The 19,351-nt window shown below is 40.3% G+C and overlaps 1 protein-coding gene across 4 annotated transcripts in view; it reads left to right on the plus strand.

Annotated features, from left to right (window-relative positions):
• Window positions 1–19,351, plus strand: part of LOC140465081 (endonuclease/exonuclease/phosphatase family domain-containing protein 1-like) — a 155,262-nt gene that overhangs the window by 72,020 nt on the left and 63,891 nt on the right. For all 4 annotated transcript variants that reach the window (XM_072560933.1, XM_072560937.1, XM_072560935.1 and 1 more), the window contains one exon: window positions 12,651–12,702. In XM_072560933.1, coding sequence (XP_072417034.1) covers window positions 12,651–12,702 — 52 coding nt within the window. The remainder of the gene's footprint in view (window positions 1–12,650; window positions 12,703–19,351) is intronic.

A 19,351-nucleotide genomic window follows, 5' to 3' on the forward strand; every position in this document is an offset into this window, starting at 1 on the left:
GGCTGGTGGTGATCTAGTTATGTGCTGATTATTTACAAAATCATGATTTTTGGGTCAGAACTTCGTCAACTTATACATCATGATCTCCAGGACTGCACTGTAATCAATAGCAAAGGGCTAGTCAACAAAATCTATTTGCACAAAGTCAATTTAATCAAATCAGCACCAAAGAAATAATTGACGTTTTTTATACCAGACATCTTCCAGAGAACTCTTGTTTTAAGCAAAACTTAAAACTTTTTTGTTTGTTTTTTTTCAGAAAAGCTAATCTTAAACAAATGCATTTAAAATTGTTGGCTTTTTTTAATATATGTAATAAAAACAGAAAAAGCTGAGTAAATTTCAAGATTAATCATTAAAAATTGCAAGGCTAATTGAGCATCAACAATGGCAGGACATCATGAAGTTAAAGTTGTGAGCTTTAAAATATTAGATTTGTTTGCAATTGAATGAGGTTGATAAGTTTTTTTGAATGTCTTCTCTTGTTCCATAATTGTTTACCATCGATGCTTTTGGTGGCTAATCTGCTTTATTTACTTTGTGTTTAGACTTACTTTTTTCAACTCAACATTGCCAAGTTGACATGCATATTGTCTAACAAAACTTGACAAGTTTTGAAATGTACATTGATAAACCCTTAAAAAAATTAAGTTATTACAAAACAGCTTCACTCGCACAATTTATGTCCCAGTATAACCTAATGCCTTATTGTAACAATAAACACTTCACCTGTAACCCCATCCATGACGAAACCATTCAGTTGAAATCGAGTCATTCATTGTGATATGCTTTAAAGCAATCTTGGTCTGTTTAACTCTTCCTCATTGACATTTGGAACACCCCACGTATAGTCCATTGGGAGGATTGACTAAGCTCAATTACACTTTTTCTTAAAATAAAGTGCAGTGCTACTCTTCTTTTGTTCAGTTAATTTGTTGAGGTGTTGAACACCAAGATCATATCAGATATGAAAGCAAATCACACAAGATACCCTGGAGGCTTGTGGTGTGGCTGGCAAATTACATGGTCTCAGAAATGTTCCTGGTCGCTACTATTCTTGCTTTGTATTTTGCCTAAGTATTATAATTTGGAGATGTCGGTGTTGGACTGGTGTGTGCAAAGTTAAAAATCACAACACCAGGTTATAGTCCCACAGGTTTAATTGGAAGCACACTAGCTTTCAGAGCGCCGCTCCTTCATCAGGTGATAGTGGAGGACACAATTGTAAGGCACAGAATTTATAGCAAGAATTTTCAGTGTGATGTAACTGAAATTATACATTGATAAATACTTTGATTGTCTGTTGAGTCTTTCATCTGTTTGAATACCATGATAGTTTCACTTCTTTCACGTGTAAATCACAAAACCTTTTTTAAAAGTTGCATTCTTAGGTTATCTGTAACAATTGATGTTAGCTAGACAATATGTTGCAGGTGTTAGCCACCTGTGTTCTCTGTCTATGCCATGATGTTTAGATTGATTCTAATCTAAAAAGTGAGATCAGAGTTTTACAGGAATTCATGCAGTTTTTGAGCAAAGTACAATGTAACTCTGCAAGTACAAATTCACCCCACAAAATATGTGTGCATGTGGGTCTTTGTGTCTGTCTGGGTTGGAGGTTGTGAGTGTGAGAGAGAGTGCATATGTGTGTGCAGTGAGTGTAGAGTGTCTTAAGTCTGTGAGGGGGTGCATGTGTGGGAGTGTGTGTCTGGGGTGGGGGGTTGTGAGTTTCTGTGAGAGAGTATCAATATGTGGAGTCGAGATGTAAAAAGCCCATATTGGAAATATATCACTGTTCCTTCACTGCTGATCAAAATCCTGGAATTTCCTCCTTAACTTACTTCATGTGGATTGCAGCAGTTCAAAAAGGCAGTTTCCTATACCTTCTGTAGGGCAACTAGAGAATGCCAATAAATGCTGGCTGGTCAGTGGTGCTCATATCCCATGAAGGTTACTTTTCCACTTTCTTTGAAAAAAGAAATGTGTTTCATGTTGTGCAAGTGAAACAAAATGGAAGATCGTGAAATAGGTTAGAGGATGAGGAGATCGTGGATCAAGGATGTCACAGAACAAAAGATAAAGGCAGAACTGGCATTGTGCCACAGTGGCTCAGTGGTTAGCACTGCTGCCTCACCGTGCCAAGGACTCTAGTTTGATTCCTGTCTCGGGCGACTGTCTGCGTGGAGTTTGCACATTCTCCCTGTGTCTGTGTGGGTTTCCTCTGGATGCTCCGGTTTCTTCCTACTATCCAAAGATGTGCTGGTCAGGTGAACTGGCCATGTTAAATTGTCCATAATGTTAGATGCATTAGTCAGAGGGAAATGTGGGGGAATGAGTCTGGGTGGGTTACTCTTTGGAGGGTCGGTGTTGACTTGTTGGGCCGAAGGGCCTGTTTCCATAATGTAGGGAATCTAATCATCTAAAAAAAACTGTCTGAATTCCTCTAAATAGCATCTTGCTGCGTGCTCACTTTAATTCTATGATATTGCTATTTTCTTGCTTGATAGATGTTTAATACTGCCTCCATTATATAGAGTATTGATGTGTTTGTGTGTGTGTGTACAGGGAGAATAAATTGCATACAAGAGTAAGCATGTAAAAGTATTCAACATTGAATTTAATATATAAATACAACCTATTTCATCACGTCACTTTCTGTCTTCATTGAGGAGTGTACATTCATTGAGGGTAAGTGGGTGAAAGTGCTGCATTTGGAGCAATTCCAGTTGGAACCTTGCACAGGGCAGTGTCACTCAGCTCAATTTCAATATGAATGTTCAGAGTGTAGTCCTTTGAAATTCTGAGAGCAGTGCAGCTTGTCTTTGATGCGGATGTATTTATTTGCTAAATCACAGACAAATTTTATTTTATTCTCATAATCAGTGTCATCAAGCAACAGATTTGAGTAAAAGATTCGAAGTTTCACCAACAGTTGGTTGAAGTATTGTGTTGAAGAATATTCAGCACCATAATGGATGTTATTAAATAAATAAAGTGCTGGAAATACTCAAAAACATCACTGAGGAAGAAATAGAGTTAATATTTCAGGTTAATGCTTTTCACCAGAATGCACAAAAGATTCCTGCTGAACATTTCTTTTGTATTATAGAAAGAAATTTTGCATTTTTTGACACTTATTCCACCAGACTGGCTCCTGAAATGGAGGACTAATGTATGAAGAGAGATTTAATTGTCTAGGACGATAGTCATTGGAGTTTTGAAGAATGAGTGAGTGGGGACCTCATAGAAGCGTATAAAATTCTAACCGGATCAGACAGGATAAAAACAGGAAGGATATGCTAGATGACTGGGAAGTCTAGAACATGGTTCCTGGATTCATACAACATGGAAACAGACCATTCGGTCCAACCAGTCCATGCTGGCCATAATCCCAAACTAAACTAGTCCCACCTGCCTCTGCTTGGCTCATCTCCCTTCAAACCTTATTCATATGCTTATCCACTTGTTTTTTAAACTTTGCAACTGTACCCGTACCCAACTCTTCCACTGAAAACTCATTCCACGTACAAAACCACTCTGTAAGATAAAAAGTTGCTCCTCAAGTCCTTTTTACGTTTTTCTCCTCCCACCTTTAAAGATATGTCCCCAGTCTTTCATAGTCTTAGAATATGGGATAGGCCATTTAGGACTGAGGTGAGGAGAAATTCTTTCACCCAGAGGGGGGCTGAACTTGTGAAATCTCTGCAACAGAAAGCAGTTAAGGACAAAGCATTGAATATTTCAAGAAGGAGTTAGATATAGTTCTTAGGACTGAAGGGATCAAACGATTTGGGGTGAAAGCAGGAGCAGGGTACTGAGTTGGATGATCAGCCATAATCTTACTGAATAGTGGAAGCAGGCTGAATGGCCTACTCCTGTTTCTATTTCCTCTGTTTCTATGGTGTCAGGATGTCCTAAAGCATTTTACAACCAATGAAGCACTTTTTGAAGCATGTAATTCAAGAAATGTCGTCAATTTGTGCATGGCAAAATCCTACACGCAGCAATTATTGACAGAAAACTTGTTTATTATATTCCATACGTATGCACAAACAATGCCTAACCAGCTGACAGCCTAACATTACAAAAACCAGATGTGTTTCGCATTTGTTAAGCTTTTTGAGGGCCATCAGCTGCACCCATGGCATGTGACAGCATGTGAACTAATGACATATTGCTATTATTGCAGTGTTGTATTTTTCTGGCTTGTGCAGACTTGCACAGAACTGGAACTACAGTGGTTATCCCACACCAACTGAATCACACACACACAGCTAGTGATCTCTGCAACAACCCGAATACAGCAAACAGGAAGCAACACTCAAACCTTTAGAAGTTTAAGGAAGCTACTGGGCCAGACACCAAAGTTCTAATGGTTTGCAGAGTGTAAATCATCATTAATTATTTATAGGAAGTGTTTGCTTTGTATTTATTACCAGGCTACAATATATCCATAACACTACTGTTGGTCAGATAGAGGACAGATGGGTAGATAAAATTGTGCAATTTGGTTTAAGTTGTTTGGCCTTTATTTACTATGCATACGCTGTCTCTATAGTATATAGTCCGATATCACGTATCACACCTGGCGGCATGGTGGCTCAGTGGCTAGCACTGCAGGCTCACTGTGCCAGGGACTCAGGTTTGATTCCACCCTCCAGCGACTGACTGACTGTGTGGAGTTTTCACGTTCTCCCTGTGTCTGCGTGGGTTTTCTCCTGGTGCTCCAGTTTCTTCCCACAGTCCAAAGATGTATAGGTTAGGTGGATTGGCCATGCTGAATTTCCCATAGTGTCCAGGAATGTGCGGGTTAGGTGGATTAGCTATGGGAACTGCAGGGTTACAGGGATGGGGTAGGGGATTGGGTCTGGGTGGGATGCTCTTCAGAGGGGTCAGAGTGGACTTGCTTCTACATTGTCTGGATTCTATGATTCTACACTTATCCCATTATCACCTTTTTTATTTGCATTTTAAAAGTTCACTTTTAGCCAATGAGTGTCCCAGGCTAAAAGCTAACATTTATTGTTCTTTCCTTGGATTGGCATTGGTGTGCACCTTTTTGAACTGCTGCAATATAAGGTGAAGGATCTTTAATAATGCCATTCAGCTGGGAGTTACAAGATTTTAGCTTAATAATGTTGAAGGAACATGAAAACTTGTTCATAATAGTATATGTATCCAAGTTAGGAACTTTGGTGATGCTGTTTCCAGATGGAATCATGACCCTTTGAAGTGGTAACTGTTGTAGGTTTGTAAAGTGCTGCCAAAGGAACATTGTGAGTTTCTGCTATGCATCTTCCAGATTGTGCATACCAGCTACACTCGGGCTAATGGTGGAGAGCGATTAGACAGCAGGATGTTTTGGCAGTTAATGAACCGTGTCCTAGGTATTTCATGCTTCTGGATTGAATCTCATCTCTTGCGGCTGTAAAGACCATTTTTTTTTTTGAGTGGCAGTTCCTTCCACATTTGTAACAGATAAATAACATTAACCTGAATTGCTCCTACTCCCCTTTTGCCTGGCTGTCTTTCTGATACCGGATTCTTCATCCGTTTTTGATTGCTTGCCTCCAGTCAGCATTGAGAAATTTCTATGCATTTAGTCTTGGTCAACTTGAGACCTTGCTTGCAAAGTGTCCTTTTATCACAAAGGTGAGCAAGCTGTTGGTTTTGTGTCAATGGCAAGTTTACCATAGAACACATCTTTGTGAATATGGCTGTCATTCATTTTCAGTTGTCCATGCTTTACTACTGTAAAGGAGGATGCTGAGAACAGGAGTTTGGTACACATGAAGCCTTGTATTTTCATTAGTTTGCTGTGGTCCACACCCAACCCTCTCAACTTTGAAACTGCCTTGTCTATCCTGATGCTCATTTCAACAGGGCAGAATTATCCTTGATCCAAGTTGTGTGAAGCCTCTGACAGTTTGCCGAGTAAGTTTATCATTGTTGATGGAAGGTGGAGTCAGTAGATAGCACATGTATAACAGTGAGTTCCATGTGTAAACCATCTGAGAACTAGTGAGCACATTGCACTCTCAAACCACCGCCTGTGTTCCTCAGTGTAATGTTTAGCAGGTCTGAAATATCTCCTTCTGTTAAATCTTCTGTTCATGCCTCTCTTTTTCAAAAGTGACATGAATGGATTCATAAACGTTTTTTCTTTTTAATCTCCTCTCCTCCCCTCTTCCTTTTTGTCTCCTCTCAACATCCCTCCCCTTGTCCCCACTTTAACATTTCAGTCCATTAGCTTTTGGGAACCTTTTTTGGTTTTGTTTTTTTTTCAGCTGTGGCATCAGCTCTTAGCTTGACATTCCATATGTTGGCACAGGGGAAAATGAAACAAATTTTGCCTTTGACAGAGCAGTTTGTTTTAATGTTATTGGCCAACAACCCGTTGGTATAATTGTAGTTGTTTCCATATAGACCGTATGGATAGGGTAGGGTTGGGAGAGACAGAATATAGAATGGTTCCAGCAAGTATGATGAAACTGTTTCCTTATTTATTCAGATTATTTGAAATAATCTGATTCCTCTTGGAAGAAAACAATCCAATTTCTGCAGTATTCTAGTGTTTGCAATTTAATTTGAGCCGTCCTTATTATATAAAGGAGCAAGTTCCCAGTTCATTCCTCTCCCAAATGAGAGAACATTCCGTCTGAGTTTTCAGAAAGGAAGTAGTTACAACTGTCAAAAAATGAAGTCCAGTCTCATTGGTAAGTCATTTAACCTCCTTGACTCAAGTACTTCCTGTAATTCTGGCTGAACTTTGAAGTTATTTTCCCCTATTAGTGAATAATTTTTTAATGTCTGGTAAATTCCTTGAAGCTCCCTTGATGAAAGGCAACAGACAAACTTTACAGTGTACTGTTTATCTAAAGTCATTTGTTCAAATAAACAGTGTATCTCCTGCCACCACACTGACACGAATATACACCTGAAATTGGAAGTATGTGCCAAATCAGCCCTTGCCTGCCTGTGGTACCACTGATGCCCGAGGAACTCTCACTACCCTCACTCGCCTGCTCACTGGTTCTGGTTGGCATCCACTCTCCTACTTGATGCACCCTGCTCACCTATTCAGCACCTCTCTTGTCACTCATTCTCTGCTTGCCTCCTCTCTGGTAATGCCACTTGAGACAGCCCTCCTGTCTGTCTTGCTCGTTCGCTCCCTTTCTGTCTGTCTTGCTCGCTCACTCTGTCAGTCTGTCTCACACTTTGTCTATTCACCACCTTGGCTTCTCGATCCCTGGCACAATGAACAGTGAGGATAATGTCAGTGAACAGGGTATGAGGGATGAGGGATGAGGAGCAGGGCACACATACAATCCCAGCATTTGAATTTACTTAAAGTATTTGTCAAATTCTCATTAATGGGCAATGAATGTACCACCTATAATTTTGATAGCAACAAATGCAGCATGAAAATAATCGTCTTTGGATTGCTATTGTTTTCGTAAATCTATTGTGTGAAGGAGTTGTAAATCATTTTTTCTTTTTATGGTAATGTCAATTGCCAGGCCATCTATACAGTATTATTCTTTGGCTTGCAATCCTTTCAATCTTCTATATGGAGCAAGCATATTGGGCAACATTTCATTGGAAGATTCTGAGCATGCATTAGTTTATATTTTCACCAAATTAGTGTAAATATTTAAGACTCCCTCAAATTGCTAAATTGAACTATGTGCAAAGAAAACCAATAATGAGTTGAAGACTTTGCCAACTGGCACTGTGCAGTGAACAAAACGAGATTTTCTTTTGTCCCAGAAAAAAAATCATTGTGTTAATTTACAAGAGAGCTCCAGTCTTAAAGCTGGTAAATCATACGCAACACGTAATCAGCATCCGGTGAAGCAAAACTTTGCAAGAAGCTGATCATATTTATTAGAAAGGTTAGCAATAAAGTTAGCACTGTCAAGCTCCTTAGTTCAGAACACAGGGCCGTCCTGGGATACTTAGGCTGCAAATTTGATTCCGTGGTCCCAGGTTAACTACTTGTACCATTTTATCTGCAAAAAGTTTCTTATGCTGGCTGTGCTGAGCAATATTTTGTTGTAGGCCCAGGGAACGTCCATCAGGATTAAGCAGATGATGACATAAAATGGCATACAACATCGGTTTGATGTCAGTGGGGGTAAATTTTGGGCCCACTTGACAGCTGTATTTACAAATATAGGGTTGGTGGGGGGAGCATGTGGCCTACCACCTATGTGTACAACCCCAAACTGGTGGGAGCTATGGCATCAGTCAGCAGCCCAACCTTGGACACATTGAAGTCCTCAACTGGCCAATTAATGGTCTGCTTCTGTCCCTGTCACAATAACAGGTGTGTTGGCCAGCTCACATTGTCACCATCCTGGGTGAAAAGACGGGAACGCAAAGTGTGTTGGTGCCTCCTTTTGGGGATTTTTGAGTACATTGGAATGTTGCCTCAAGATGTGACTGACCCCACCTAGTCACCAGAACCATGTTCCCATCTTCCTTCCCCATCCCTGAGGCCCCCTAATCCCTCTTCATTGATTTTGTCTGGATTTCAAAGATTCTGCACAAACCACTTGCTCCCTGTTGTGATTATAGTGATACATGTTCCCTTGGACCACAGCATCATTAGGAGAATGAAGAGAGGTGTCACAGAGTAAGACAAGAGGCTGGAAACGAGGGGAAGGGTTCACAATAGGATCATGTTCAGACGATCAGAGTGCAATTTAACTGTTCATCAGTGACTGTGTCAAATGTCTATATCCACAGCCAGAAATGCAGTCTCTGAGCTGGGGAAAGTGGACATTCTCTGGGGTGAGGGTGTCCAGAACTAGAGGGCATAGATTTAGGGTGAGAGGGGAAAGATATAAAAGAGACCTAAGGGGCAACTTTTCATGCAGAGGGCGGTATGTGTATGGAATGAACTGCCAGAGGAAGTGGTGGAGGCTGGTACAATTGCAACTTTTAAAAGGCATCTGGATGGGTATATGAATAGGAAGGGTTTGGAGGGATACGGGCCACGTGCTGGCAGGTGGGACAGATTGGGTTGGGATATCTGGTCGGCGTGGATGGGTTTGACCGAAGGGTCTGTTTTCATGCTGTACATCTCTTTGACGCTGACTGGAAACTTGTTGGATTGGGCAGCCAATGTTTGCAACAGCTCCCTTTTTACCAGTTGCATCATTTAAAGATCACTGAATGTCTATAATCAAAGCGAGCTGAATACATTCATCCTCTCTTGCCGGAAAGAAGCCGGCTGAATGAACTGGCAGCTTCCTGACTATTCTAGGCTTGTGCAGGCTCCACCATGCAAGTGCACGCAAATCATTTTGCAGATATCATATCTCAGCTCTGAGGTGCACTGCAACCAAAAGGGATTTCACCCTGCTCAATATTTAACTGGTGTGTGATCACATATATCATAAAGCAGCTTCCTGAATTGCTGTGCTCTTCCAGCACCACTAATCCAGAATCTGGTTTCCAGCATCTGCAGTCATTGTTTTTACCACATAGATCATAAAGCCAATGCCTGCAATCTGGGCAGCAGCATCAATGCATTTACTCAACATCAGTTTGATCCATCACCACAAGCCACAGAATGGCTACTGGGTGTCATGGGCAGCCTGTGTACCATGGAGACCATATTGCCCCACACAACGAGATCGAACAAACCATTTTACATTTCCACTGCCTGGGCCACTCTGAAGGAGCCATTTACTCCTCCATAGAGTGTGGAATCAAAAACTAAGATGTATGCATCACCTCACCATTGTGAGGTCCCCGGCCTTGGCAAGAGCTGATGAGGGAAGGACAAGGAAACCAACATTACCCCTCTTAACTAGGCTGACCACGATTAATTCATCTAATTGTGATACCTGTCAATGGAACCAAATTCCTGACTTACCATCAATTCCACATTTTACTATTCGAGAATGAATAAATGACCTCTACCTCCAGTGTGCTAACACCTCTGCAATCTTGCTCCCTGACCTGGGTCCAAGATTAGTGTCTCACCACATGCAGATTCACCTTTAGGCTAACCTCTAAATGCAGAGTTGTATCAGAGCTGGTAGTTATCAGTGTGAAAATGAATGACCACATTTCTTCCTCATCATTGATTTCCTCCTCATTGATTTCCTCCTCTTCCACCTCCCATCCTGCCATCACTGCTTGTCAAGGGTTGCAATTGAATGTCAGGAGTGAGAAAGGCTCAAATCATAGGATCCATACGTTATGGAAGCAGGCCATTCAGCCCATCGAGTCCACACCAATCCTCTGAAAAGCATTCCTCCTAGACCAGTCCCCGATACTGTCTCTGTAAGTCTGCATTTCTTATGGCTAATCCACATAGCCTGCATATCACTGGACACAATGGGCAATTTAGAAAGGCCAATCCACCTAACCTGCACATCTATGGACTGTGGTGGGAACCAGAGCACCAGAAGGAAACCCGAGCAGATACATGGAGAACGTGCAAACTCCACACAGACAGTCGCCCGAGGCTGGAATCTAAACTCATCATGCCGCCTACAATGTAGGGTTGTAGTGAAAGGAAAGGGGAAAATGAGACCTGCAGCCTAATAAATCAGGTAAGAACTGTGGAACAGGGGATGGGGTATACTTGGAGAAGAGTTAGCTATATGGGTACTGCCATCTTCAATTATTTCAGGCCCACTGGTCATGCTCTCAATCATGGCTAATTCACTAATGGTGAGCAATGTTTCCTGTAACAGGATAAGAATGCATCCTCTGCTGATGAGCACTGCTGTATATATCTGATTATGTACCAAGGTGTTTTTCAAGAAGGAAAGAAGTATGTCATTGTATTGGTGCAGTGTTGAAATAATGCACCTGACAGTTTGTACAAGCTGTGAGGTGTGGCTTGGAGCATCGTTACTGTGTGAGGGTGGGATGAAGCAATGGATGTGAGTATGAATTGTGGTTAATGTTCCTCAGACTGAGACTCCTGCATTGACTTCTGGTTGTCTAATTGCCTGCAGAAAGTTAGTCTTGAGGGACCCTCTGACTTTTATTCATAGATAACATTTCTCCTCCTTTCCACCTCCGCATCAAGGCTTCAAGTACAAAACTGGAGAATTTTTTAGCCATATTGTCTGCCATGTTGTACTACTCTTTGACAGCTGTAGAATGTTCCAGTACCTGCTTGAATCAGCAATTCCCTAAAGAGGTGCTGACTGGCTTTAAGTCATGCTAGTCATGTAGTTTTGCACATCAGAAGCAGCAAACAAGGACTAATCATGCAAAATGGTCCTTTGCACTTGTTTTTAGGTGTTATTGAATTTTGCAGCCTTGGTCTTTATGGTATTATGGAGCTGAGACCCAATCAGATGTCCATACTTCTGACTCTCCTGGAGCAAATGTTTAGCCACTGACCCAGCACCCTGACATAAGGGCAAATCAACCAGATTCCCACTGCTGATTTATTATTCAAAAGGCCCTGCAGGAAATGTGAATGTTGGTCCTTTTGTGCTTCAATTTTCTTTTACACCATGTTGGTGTTACATTCCAAAGCACCCACAGTTTACATGATTGGTAGTGAATCAAATTTTGGATCATTTTCCTTATTCTGTCTAACATAATCTTCAGTTTTGTAACTGTCAAGGTCCTCTGTTTTCTTCTGTTTAGAATATGTTTCCGATGCAGCTTACGAAAGTAAAAATGCTCTCCGTGCTGAAGATCTGAAGGTCATATACAGATATACAGTAGGCTCTTAGGGTACAAGTCCATAGCTCTCCAAAAGTGGCAACACAAATGGATAAGGTGGTAAATAAGGCATAAGATGGAGGCATTGAGTATAAAAGTTGGCATGTCACGTTGCTAGTGTACAAAACTGTGGTCAGGCCACATTGGGCAAGAAACTACAGGAAGGACTTGAAGGCTTTGGAGCGGGTGCAGAAGAGGTTTGCCAGCATATTGCCTGGATTGGAGTGTGTTAGCTATAAGGAGAGGTTGGACCAACTTAGATTGTTTTCACTGGAGTGTTAGTGGTTGAGGGGTGATCTAATAGTAGTGTATAAACTTATAAGGGGCATGGACAGGGTGGTTAGTTGAGGTATCTTTCCCAGGGTGAAAATATCAAAGTAGGTGAGAGGAGGAAAGTTTAAAGGTGATGCGTGAGGAATTTTTCTTGCACAGTCTAGTAGGTGCCTTGAACGGACTGCTGGGGAGGTGGGAAAAGCTGATACAGTAGTAAAGTTTGAGGCATTTAGATAGACACATAAACAGGCAGACAATAGAGGGACATGGACCATGTACAGGCAGACAGGATTAGTTTAGAATAGCATCATGGTCGGCACAGAAACAATGGGCTGAAGGGCCTGTTGCTGTACTGTACGATTGTGTTCTAAGGTCGTACTTGCAATGAGGCAAATTTAATAACAATGCTTCCGGTCTGCTTTTTGGTGCAACCTTTCTAATGATGACAATGTTTGGAGCAATTTTTAAAATAGTATGTAAAGGAGTCTGGGTATTCCTCGGGGGATTATTTCCACAATTCTCCTTTTTTTTCCCCCCAGGGATTGCATGTTGGGTGGCACGATAAACCTTAGGAGCCTTAAAAATGCCTAAATAAATGTTGTACATATTCAAGACTTGTGCTGGCTGAAAGAATTTAACTGACTGAGGTTTTGATTTTTCCTGTTTTCCAGCATCAAGTTATTGGCTGTCCAAGAAATTATTGATCGTGAAGCTCTAGAAAAGGTAAAGGTGCTTATTTTAAAAATAAAACTGTTGCCTTTGAGCGTTGTACAATCTTAAGGAATAGGTCAATAAATGTGTGTGACAGATACTGGATGATGGGACTTTTATGGACAACCAGTGACTCTTTTGCCAGTATCAAGTAAACCGACAGATAATGGGAATAAAGCTGAAGTGATTTATGTTTACCTGATGACCCCTTTGGGCTCATTACAGACATGCGTATTGTCTGAGCATCCCTGAATGCATCTTACAGCTAACAATGAGTTAAAGGAGATTAGTTAGTTCTGACTGTCCTTCACTGATTTCCCTCGTGTGACCTCTGTTTTTATAGAACTGCACTGGTTTCCTTGGGAATAGGAGGTCTTGCGACTCAACAAAGTCTTCAAAGTCCTCTTGATCTGAGAGAACAGTTTTGTGAGGAATGGGACAGAGTGTTCTCGTCAATGTAACACCCAGCTTAGGTGCATACATGTTTGTTTAACTCAGATCATTTGAGAAATGATGTACTTGCAACTACTTGTATTAACTAGAGCCTCCTTCATGTGGTATAGGTGCATAAATATTAAGGGGACCTCTAAAAAGAAAAGTTTGTATTTCAAAACTGCATTTCACAAAGTCAGGACACCATAAAGTATTTTACATCTAATAAAACCAAAACTTAGTCAATCTTGGCCATGCAAACAACACCAGTATTGGGCTGGAGACATGGAAAATAGAGGTTCCCTTAGCATAATGGCTTTTATTTCAAGTTCTGTTTAATCAAACTTAAGTATTTTAATGGGTGTTTTTTTGTGCTGGCGATAATTTGCTGATGGCCAGTACAATGCGACTTGAGTATCATGACAATGCTGTTAGGTTGATTGACAATTTTGAAATCACTGTCGTGTCATTAAATAGATGCTTACATCAGTACCATCCTATAAGCAGTATCACAATGTATTTCATAACTCATTGCATGTAAATCTTATGGCACAAAATTAAATGTGGTCTGGGTTTTGTATTTAATTGCAAACAAAAGATTGTGGCATTCAAAATTTGTTGTATGGAATCCAAGTGTGATAAACAGTGTGGTAATTTCATACCTTTGGGCTATAATACTAACTAGATACTAACTAGAGTATTTGGAATCGGTGCAGAAGGGTTTGGAAGTTTCCTTCGAATGATTAGGACCTCAGATTCTTTCTTTACTGTGGAGTTAAACTTGGTCAATGTAATGTCTGCTCTGATGCATGTTTGTGTATATTCCTGGGCAAGCAAAGGAACTTTTCACTGGTCTGTTTTCACCACACAAACTTGGTTCCTTTTATTTCAGAACCAGCTTTGATGTTCTGGGGCTTGTGAGTTTTAAAGCAGTGGTAGAAGTAGACACTACTGTGCTTTCATTTTAGTTTGTTCCTTTAAATTGGAGCATTTGTTGATTTGAAACCAGTGTAGCCTCCCCGCAGTAGGATATAGAGATTCTCAATTATAGATTGTAATAAATGTTGCAGTGGGGGGTGTTCTCAGGGTAGGAAGCCAATTACCTGAAAATGTCAGTTTGACTACATGTCCCCTTGAAGTAGCTTGATATTCAAACAATACTTGCCTTCAGACCATAGAAGCTATAAGGATGGTAGTGTTTAATAGCATTCCAAGCTGCTATGCAAAAGCAAGCCTGATTAAAATCTGTACACATCTACACACACACCCACTGAACTTCAGTGACCCAATTAAAGCTAATGGTCCTCTTCGTTATTGGTGTGGCATTTTAAACTGTTATTGGACAGTTAATGGTTCTCTTACAAAGTGTAAAGCTTTGGACTGTCAGGGAGACCAGAGTTTGTCTCAGTCCATTATATACACAGGTACATACAGACTCCTCATTCCTTGATTAGTCCTCGTCCTCTTTTCATACATTTGTCATTTCCTTTCGTATGTCATTTAGTTCACGAAGTATTTAGTTCTCAACTAATATTTCATTCATCCACATGCAGATATTAGTCATTCATTGTAGATGCATGAAGTGTTCATGAGTAAGTGCACATAAAACTGTCAGGGACTTTCTGATTTTCTTGACGTAGAAATCCGATAAGGGGAAAGGAAGAATCCTATTTACAATTAATTATTTAATCTTCTAAATTCATCCTCTAACAGGATCAGATTAGCATTTCGATTCTGCTTTTACCCTGTGGATGTTATCTGTTTTAAAACAAGATGTTGTCATTATCAGCACACATTAATATACTTTTTAACTACAGGGGACAGTTTGCCAAATCCAGCAGCCTTGGGACTGAAACTGTGCCAGATTTCAGATTTCCCAGATTTTGGATTACCAATGAACTCCTTCACACAGTCTTCCTGAGGACAGAGAGACAGATGGCTGATTTTCTGATTCTCTTTCCTGAAAGCAGTTGGGAATGTCGCAGTCGAGTGTTCCTGCCAGTGGGAGAAGCAGATTGACGTCTGGAAATGGGAAGGGACGGGGGGAGGCAGATATTAAAGCATTGCAATGGACTTAGTTCCTGTGTGTGCACACTTCTTGCTGATTCTATCTCTGTCTCTATGGCCTTGCACTTAGTTTTTCTTTTGGAGCACACTATCTAGTTTTTGGAAAATTCCGGTCCTTGGATAATGGGTTTGAGACACTGTACCTGTATTTCAGTATTTAATATATTCCTCATTAGTAATAGACATAAGGAGCTATCCTGAAGTCTTAAGGATCAGTTCTCCATATTCTACAGACATTAAGTGGCACAGTATCAGAAGCTTCCTGACCTGATCTATGCTCTACATTTTGATCTCGCTGGTGTCAGCTGTGTGGGTGTCAGCAATGTCAGTGCTGTAACTGACTTCTTCAAAATCCTTAGGTAAGGAAGTCAAAATCTCTGCCATGGCTCAGATTTCTCATTGGTAATAAATTACTGCTATTAATAAAGGTTGAGTGCATGTGTTTGTGGGGTTATTTCCTGTCTATCTGGAGAGAATAGAATCAGGCTTAACTATAATCCCTCCAAGTTAAGACTGTGTTTGCAAAGACATTTTCAACTTCCTGACTAAAGCTTTGTATAAATAAAATGACACTTGTTTAAGGTAGAGGAGAGTTGCTGGATTCTTTGTAAATCTATCACAACATGTTTCAGATTTATATCAAGGAAGCCAGTGGTTATTGGGCTACAACCCCATGGGGGGCACAATGGCTCAATGGTTAGCACTGCTGCCTCTCAGCGCTAGGGACCTGGGTTCGATTCCACCCTGGAGTGACTGTGCAAACTGCAAATAACCATTCTTTTCGTGTCTGCTTAGGTTTCCTCCGGGTGCTCCGGTTTCCTCCTGCAGTCCAAAGATGTGCAGGTTAGGTGGATTAGCCGTGGTAAAATTGCCACAGTATTGGGATGTGTAGGTCAGGTTGATTAACCACAGGCATTGCAGGGTTACAGGGTAGGGGTGTGGGTCAGGGTGGAATGCTCTTCGGAGGGTTGGTGTGGACCTGATGGGCCGAATGGCCTCCTTCCACACTGTAGCGATTCTATGATCTTGTGGAATGGCTGAGTAGGTTAGAATGACTGATTAGCTTACTCCTTCTAATAATTGATGACCCAGAGAACTCAGGAGATGACAGACAATGATAATAAGTATAACTTTTTGATGGCGTCTTTTGAATGATTCAGCAACTTGCACTTCCATCGTGCATTCAGTGTTCTAAAACAGTCTGGAATGATATTAAACTAAAGTTAAGACTGAGCCAAATACATTTTTAGGTGATTTAAAAGCATGATCAAAGAGATATTTAAATTAGGATATGGAAGAGTTCTAGGAATGGAATTCAGTGTTTAAGGTTGGATGGGTCAAGCCACAATTGCCTGTCACTCAAAGGGGCATAAGTTGTGTACAACGGCATTTGCAGAGAGTTGTGGGGTTTGACGTTACAAAGAAATGGAGGAGAGGGTTATGGTGGCAACTGGGGGATTTGAACACGACAATGAGAATTTTAAAGTTTAAGTCATCGTTAGCTACAGCTTCAGGCAGAGTTAGGATTTTATGCACAGGACAGCTGTTCAAGTCTGTCAACTTCTTTGTCCCCCAGTCTTCTGCGTTTGGCAGAAGCAAGCTTAAAGACTTCAGAAGTTGTGGGGGAAAAAAATGGAAATGGTTTATATATTTCAGCCTTGTGTCAAAATGTCTGCAGCAGATTTCCAGATCAAAATCAGGAATCATAGAATGATAGGAGATACCACCTAGTTAGAAGATCTCTGAACTTCTGCTTCTTGACCGAATCCTCAAACTTAATAAAAATTGAGAGTTTAAGATATGCAACATCATTAATGTATGAAAAATCCAAGCACTTGTGATAACGAAAAGAACTGCCAATCACCACAAATTACTAAAGAATTGAATTACCATTAGCTATTAGCTTTATTATCACATGTACTCAAATGAGTCGCCATTTATAGTGCCATCTTTGTACCAATCAGCCATTAGCTGTCAAATCCTTTCGGTAGGAAGAAATTGCTGGAGTAGTTACATTTACATATATTAAACTTTTCACAGAAACTTAGGACTGACCTCTCTTGGGTTGATTTATAATCCTAACATATCACTCAACCTGAAAATTAAAAAGGGAACAATTGTGGAATCTCAGGCCTGTAAATAGTTTTTTTAAAAAATCTTCAATGTTTCTTCCTTTTCTCTACCTTTTCCTTAAACCAATTATTCTTTCCCTCTCAGTATTTCTCTTACACGATTTGACAAATCCCCCCAGTTTTCTCTGTCACTTGCTCTGCTTCTCTGCCCTTAAATTTACCTGTCTTTCACCAAGAATCCAGGAGCCACATTGGTCTAACCATTGCTGTTATCAATTCACATTTCACAAAATTATGCCACAAGTATAATTGTAGCACATGATAGGGGCAATTTATGGCACACATCACTAGAATTCTTTTTCGAGTAAATGTTGAGCTGTTATACCCAGGAAATGTAAAAGATTAGTGTAACAAAACTTTAATGTACACTTTTTTTTAAGGCATGAACTTTAGTGTACATTAGAACATAATCCAGACATTACCACAATAGGATAGGTCTTTTGTGAATAAATGGGTATCCTTCATTTGTCAGTTTTCAGGTTGGCCTGAATTGTACTAAAGCAATGTAAGTTAAATTAAATGTCAAGGAAGTTATAGGATAAGCCAAAATGTGTAAAGTTCATAAGAATAAAGAAGATAGCATCAATTGGCCAGGTGCTAGAAATTCAGGTGAGATTTTGAGTGGTGAGAGAGCGCTGGAGCAGAATACAACAGAAGATTCTGACTTAAGATTATTGATGCTGGGTAGCAGAAAAGGAAATGTTTTTCATTTGCTCTATCATTACTCAGTGCAGATGTGGTTTTAAGTTGCGAATTGTTGTGACCTGTGGACAGTGAAGTGAGTGTGCAGGTTGTCATTTGTATAATAACTTCAAGATAATGCTGTTATTTCTTTGAAATATCATTTATAACTCACTAGTTTTAACACTGTGTGCCTCTATGTCACTTGTTGTAAAATCTAAATATAATTTAAAGCAAAGACAGTGGGAAGAGCATCTGTCATTGCATCCAGATTGTACCAAGGGTAGTGTAGGCTAAGTGGTATGAAATATTTTTAGAATTGAATGACAGTCAGAACGAGAAATGCAAAGCACCAATGTGATAAATTATGGAAATGCGCAAACTGACAACGGGCCAATTTAGGACTGATGTCATGAATGATGGTACTAATAATGGATTTCTAGATAAGATATTGGGACTAAGACTCAAATTGTTCAAAAACAGTTGTAAGCTGTGATGGAAAAGATTGTAATTTTTGTTTCTTGAAATGCAACCACTAAATGGACTTTAAAACAAGTGAATACATTTCAGAAGTGCTCAACTAACAGTGAAGCACTTAAGATATTATTGCATATTTTGTCGCCCCGTCCCCCACGTACAGAAGTCTGTGTAATGAGCAGCGGATACTTTTTTATACTAAATTGAAAGCAGTACAAGTGAGCCAAAGGGGATATATAAGAAAGATTAGAAAGTGTAGAACTAGAAGTAGGCCATTCTGCCCATCAAATCTCTTCCCCCATTCAATTAGATCACAACTGATCTGATCATCTTCAATTCCACTTTCCTGCCTTGTATCCATAACCCTTGATTCCCTTATTGATTTTAAAACTGATCTATTTCAGCCTTTAAATAAATCTAACAACTCAGTCTTGAATATATTTCAACAATTCAGCCTCAGCAGCACTCTGCAGTTAGGAATTTCACAAATTCACTAACCTCTAAGAGAAAAAAAAATTATCCTCCTCTCTGTCTTAAATGGGTGACTTCTTATGCTGTGATTATGGCTTCTGGTCCTAGACTGTCCCTCACGACGAGCCAAACGGTACCTATCTATCCTGTTGAAGCCATTAAGAAACCTCTGTTTCAGTAAGGTTGCATCTCATTCTTTTAAACTCCAGTAAATACAAGCCCAACCCACTCAACCTCTCCTCATAAGAAAATTCTCCATATCCCTTATCAATCTAGTGAACCTTCTCTTGATTGCCTCCAATGCCAGTACAGAGGTTCCCCTGTTCCCGTGGGTGATACATTCCAGGACCTACCATGGAAGCCCAAAACCACGATTAGGGGAGCGAACCCATTCATTTCAA

This window comes from Chiloscyllium punctatum, chromosome 41, assembly GCF_047496795.1.
Source record: "Chiloscyllium punctatum isolate Juve2018m chromosome 41, sChiPun1.3, whole genome shotgun sequence".
In the NCBI taxonomy this organism is placed as follows: Eukaryota; Metazoa; Chordata; class Chondrichthyes; order Orectolobiformes; family Hemiscylliidae; genus Chiloscyllium; species Chiloscyllium punctatum.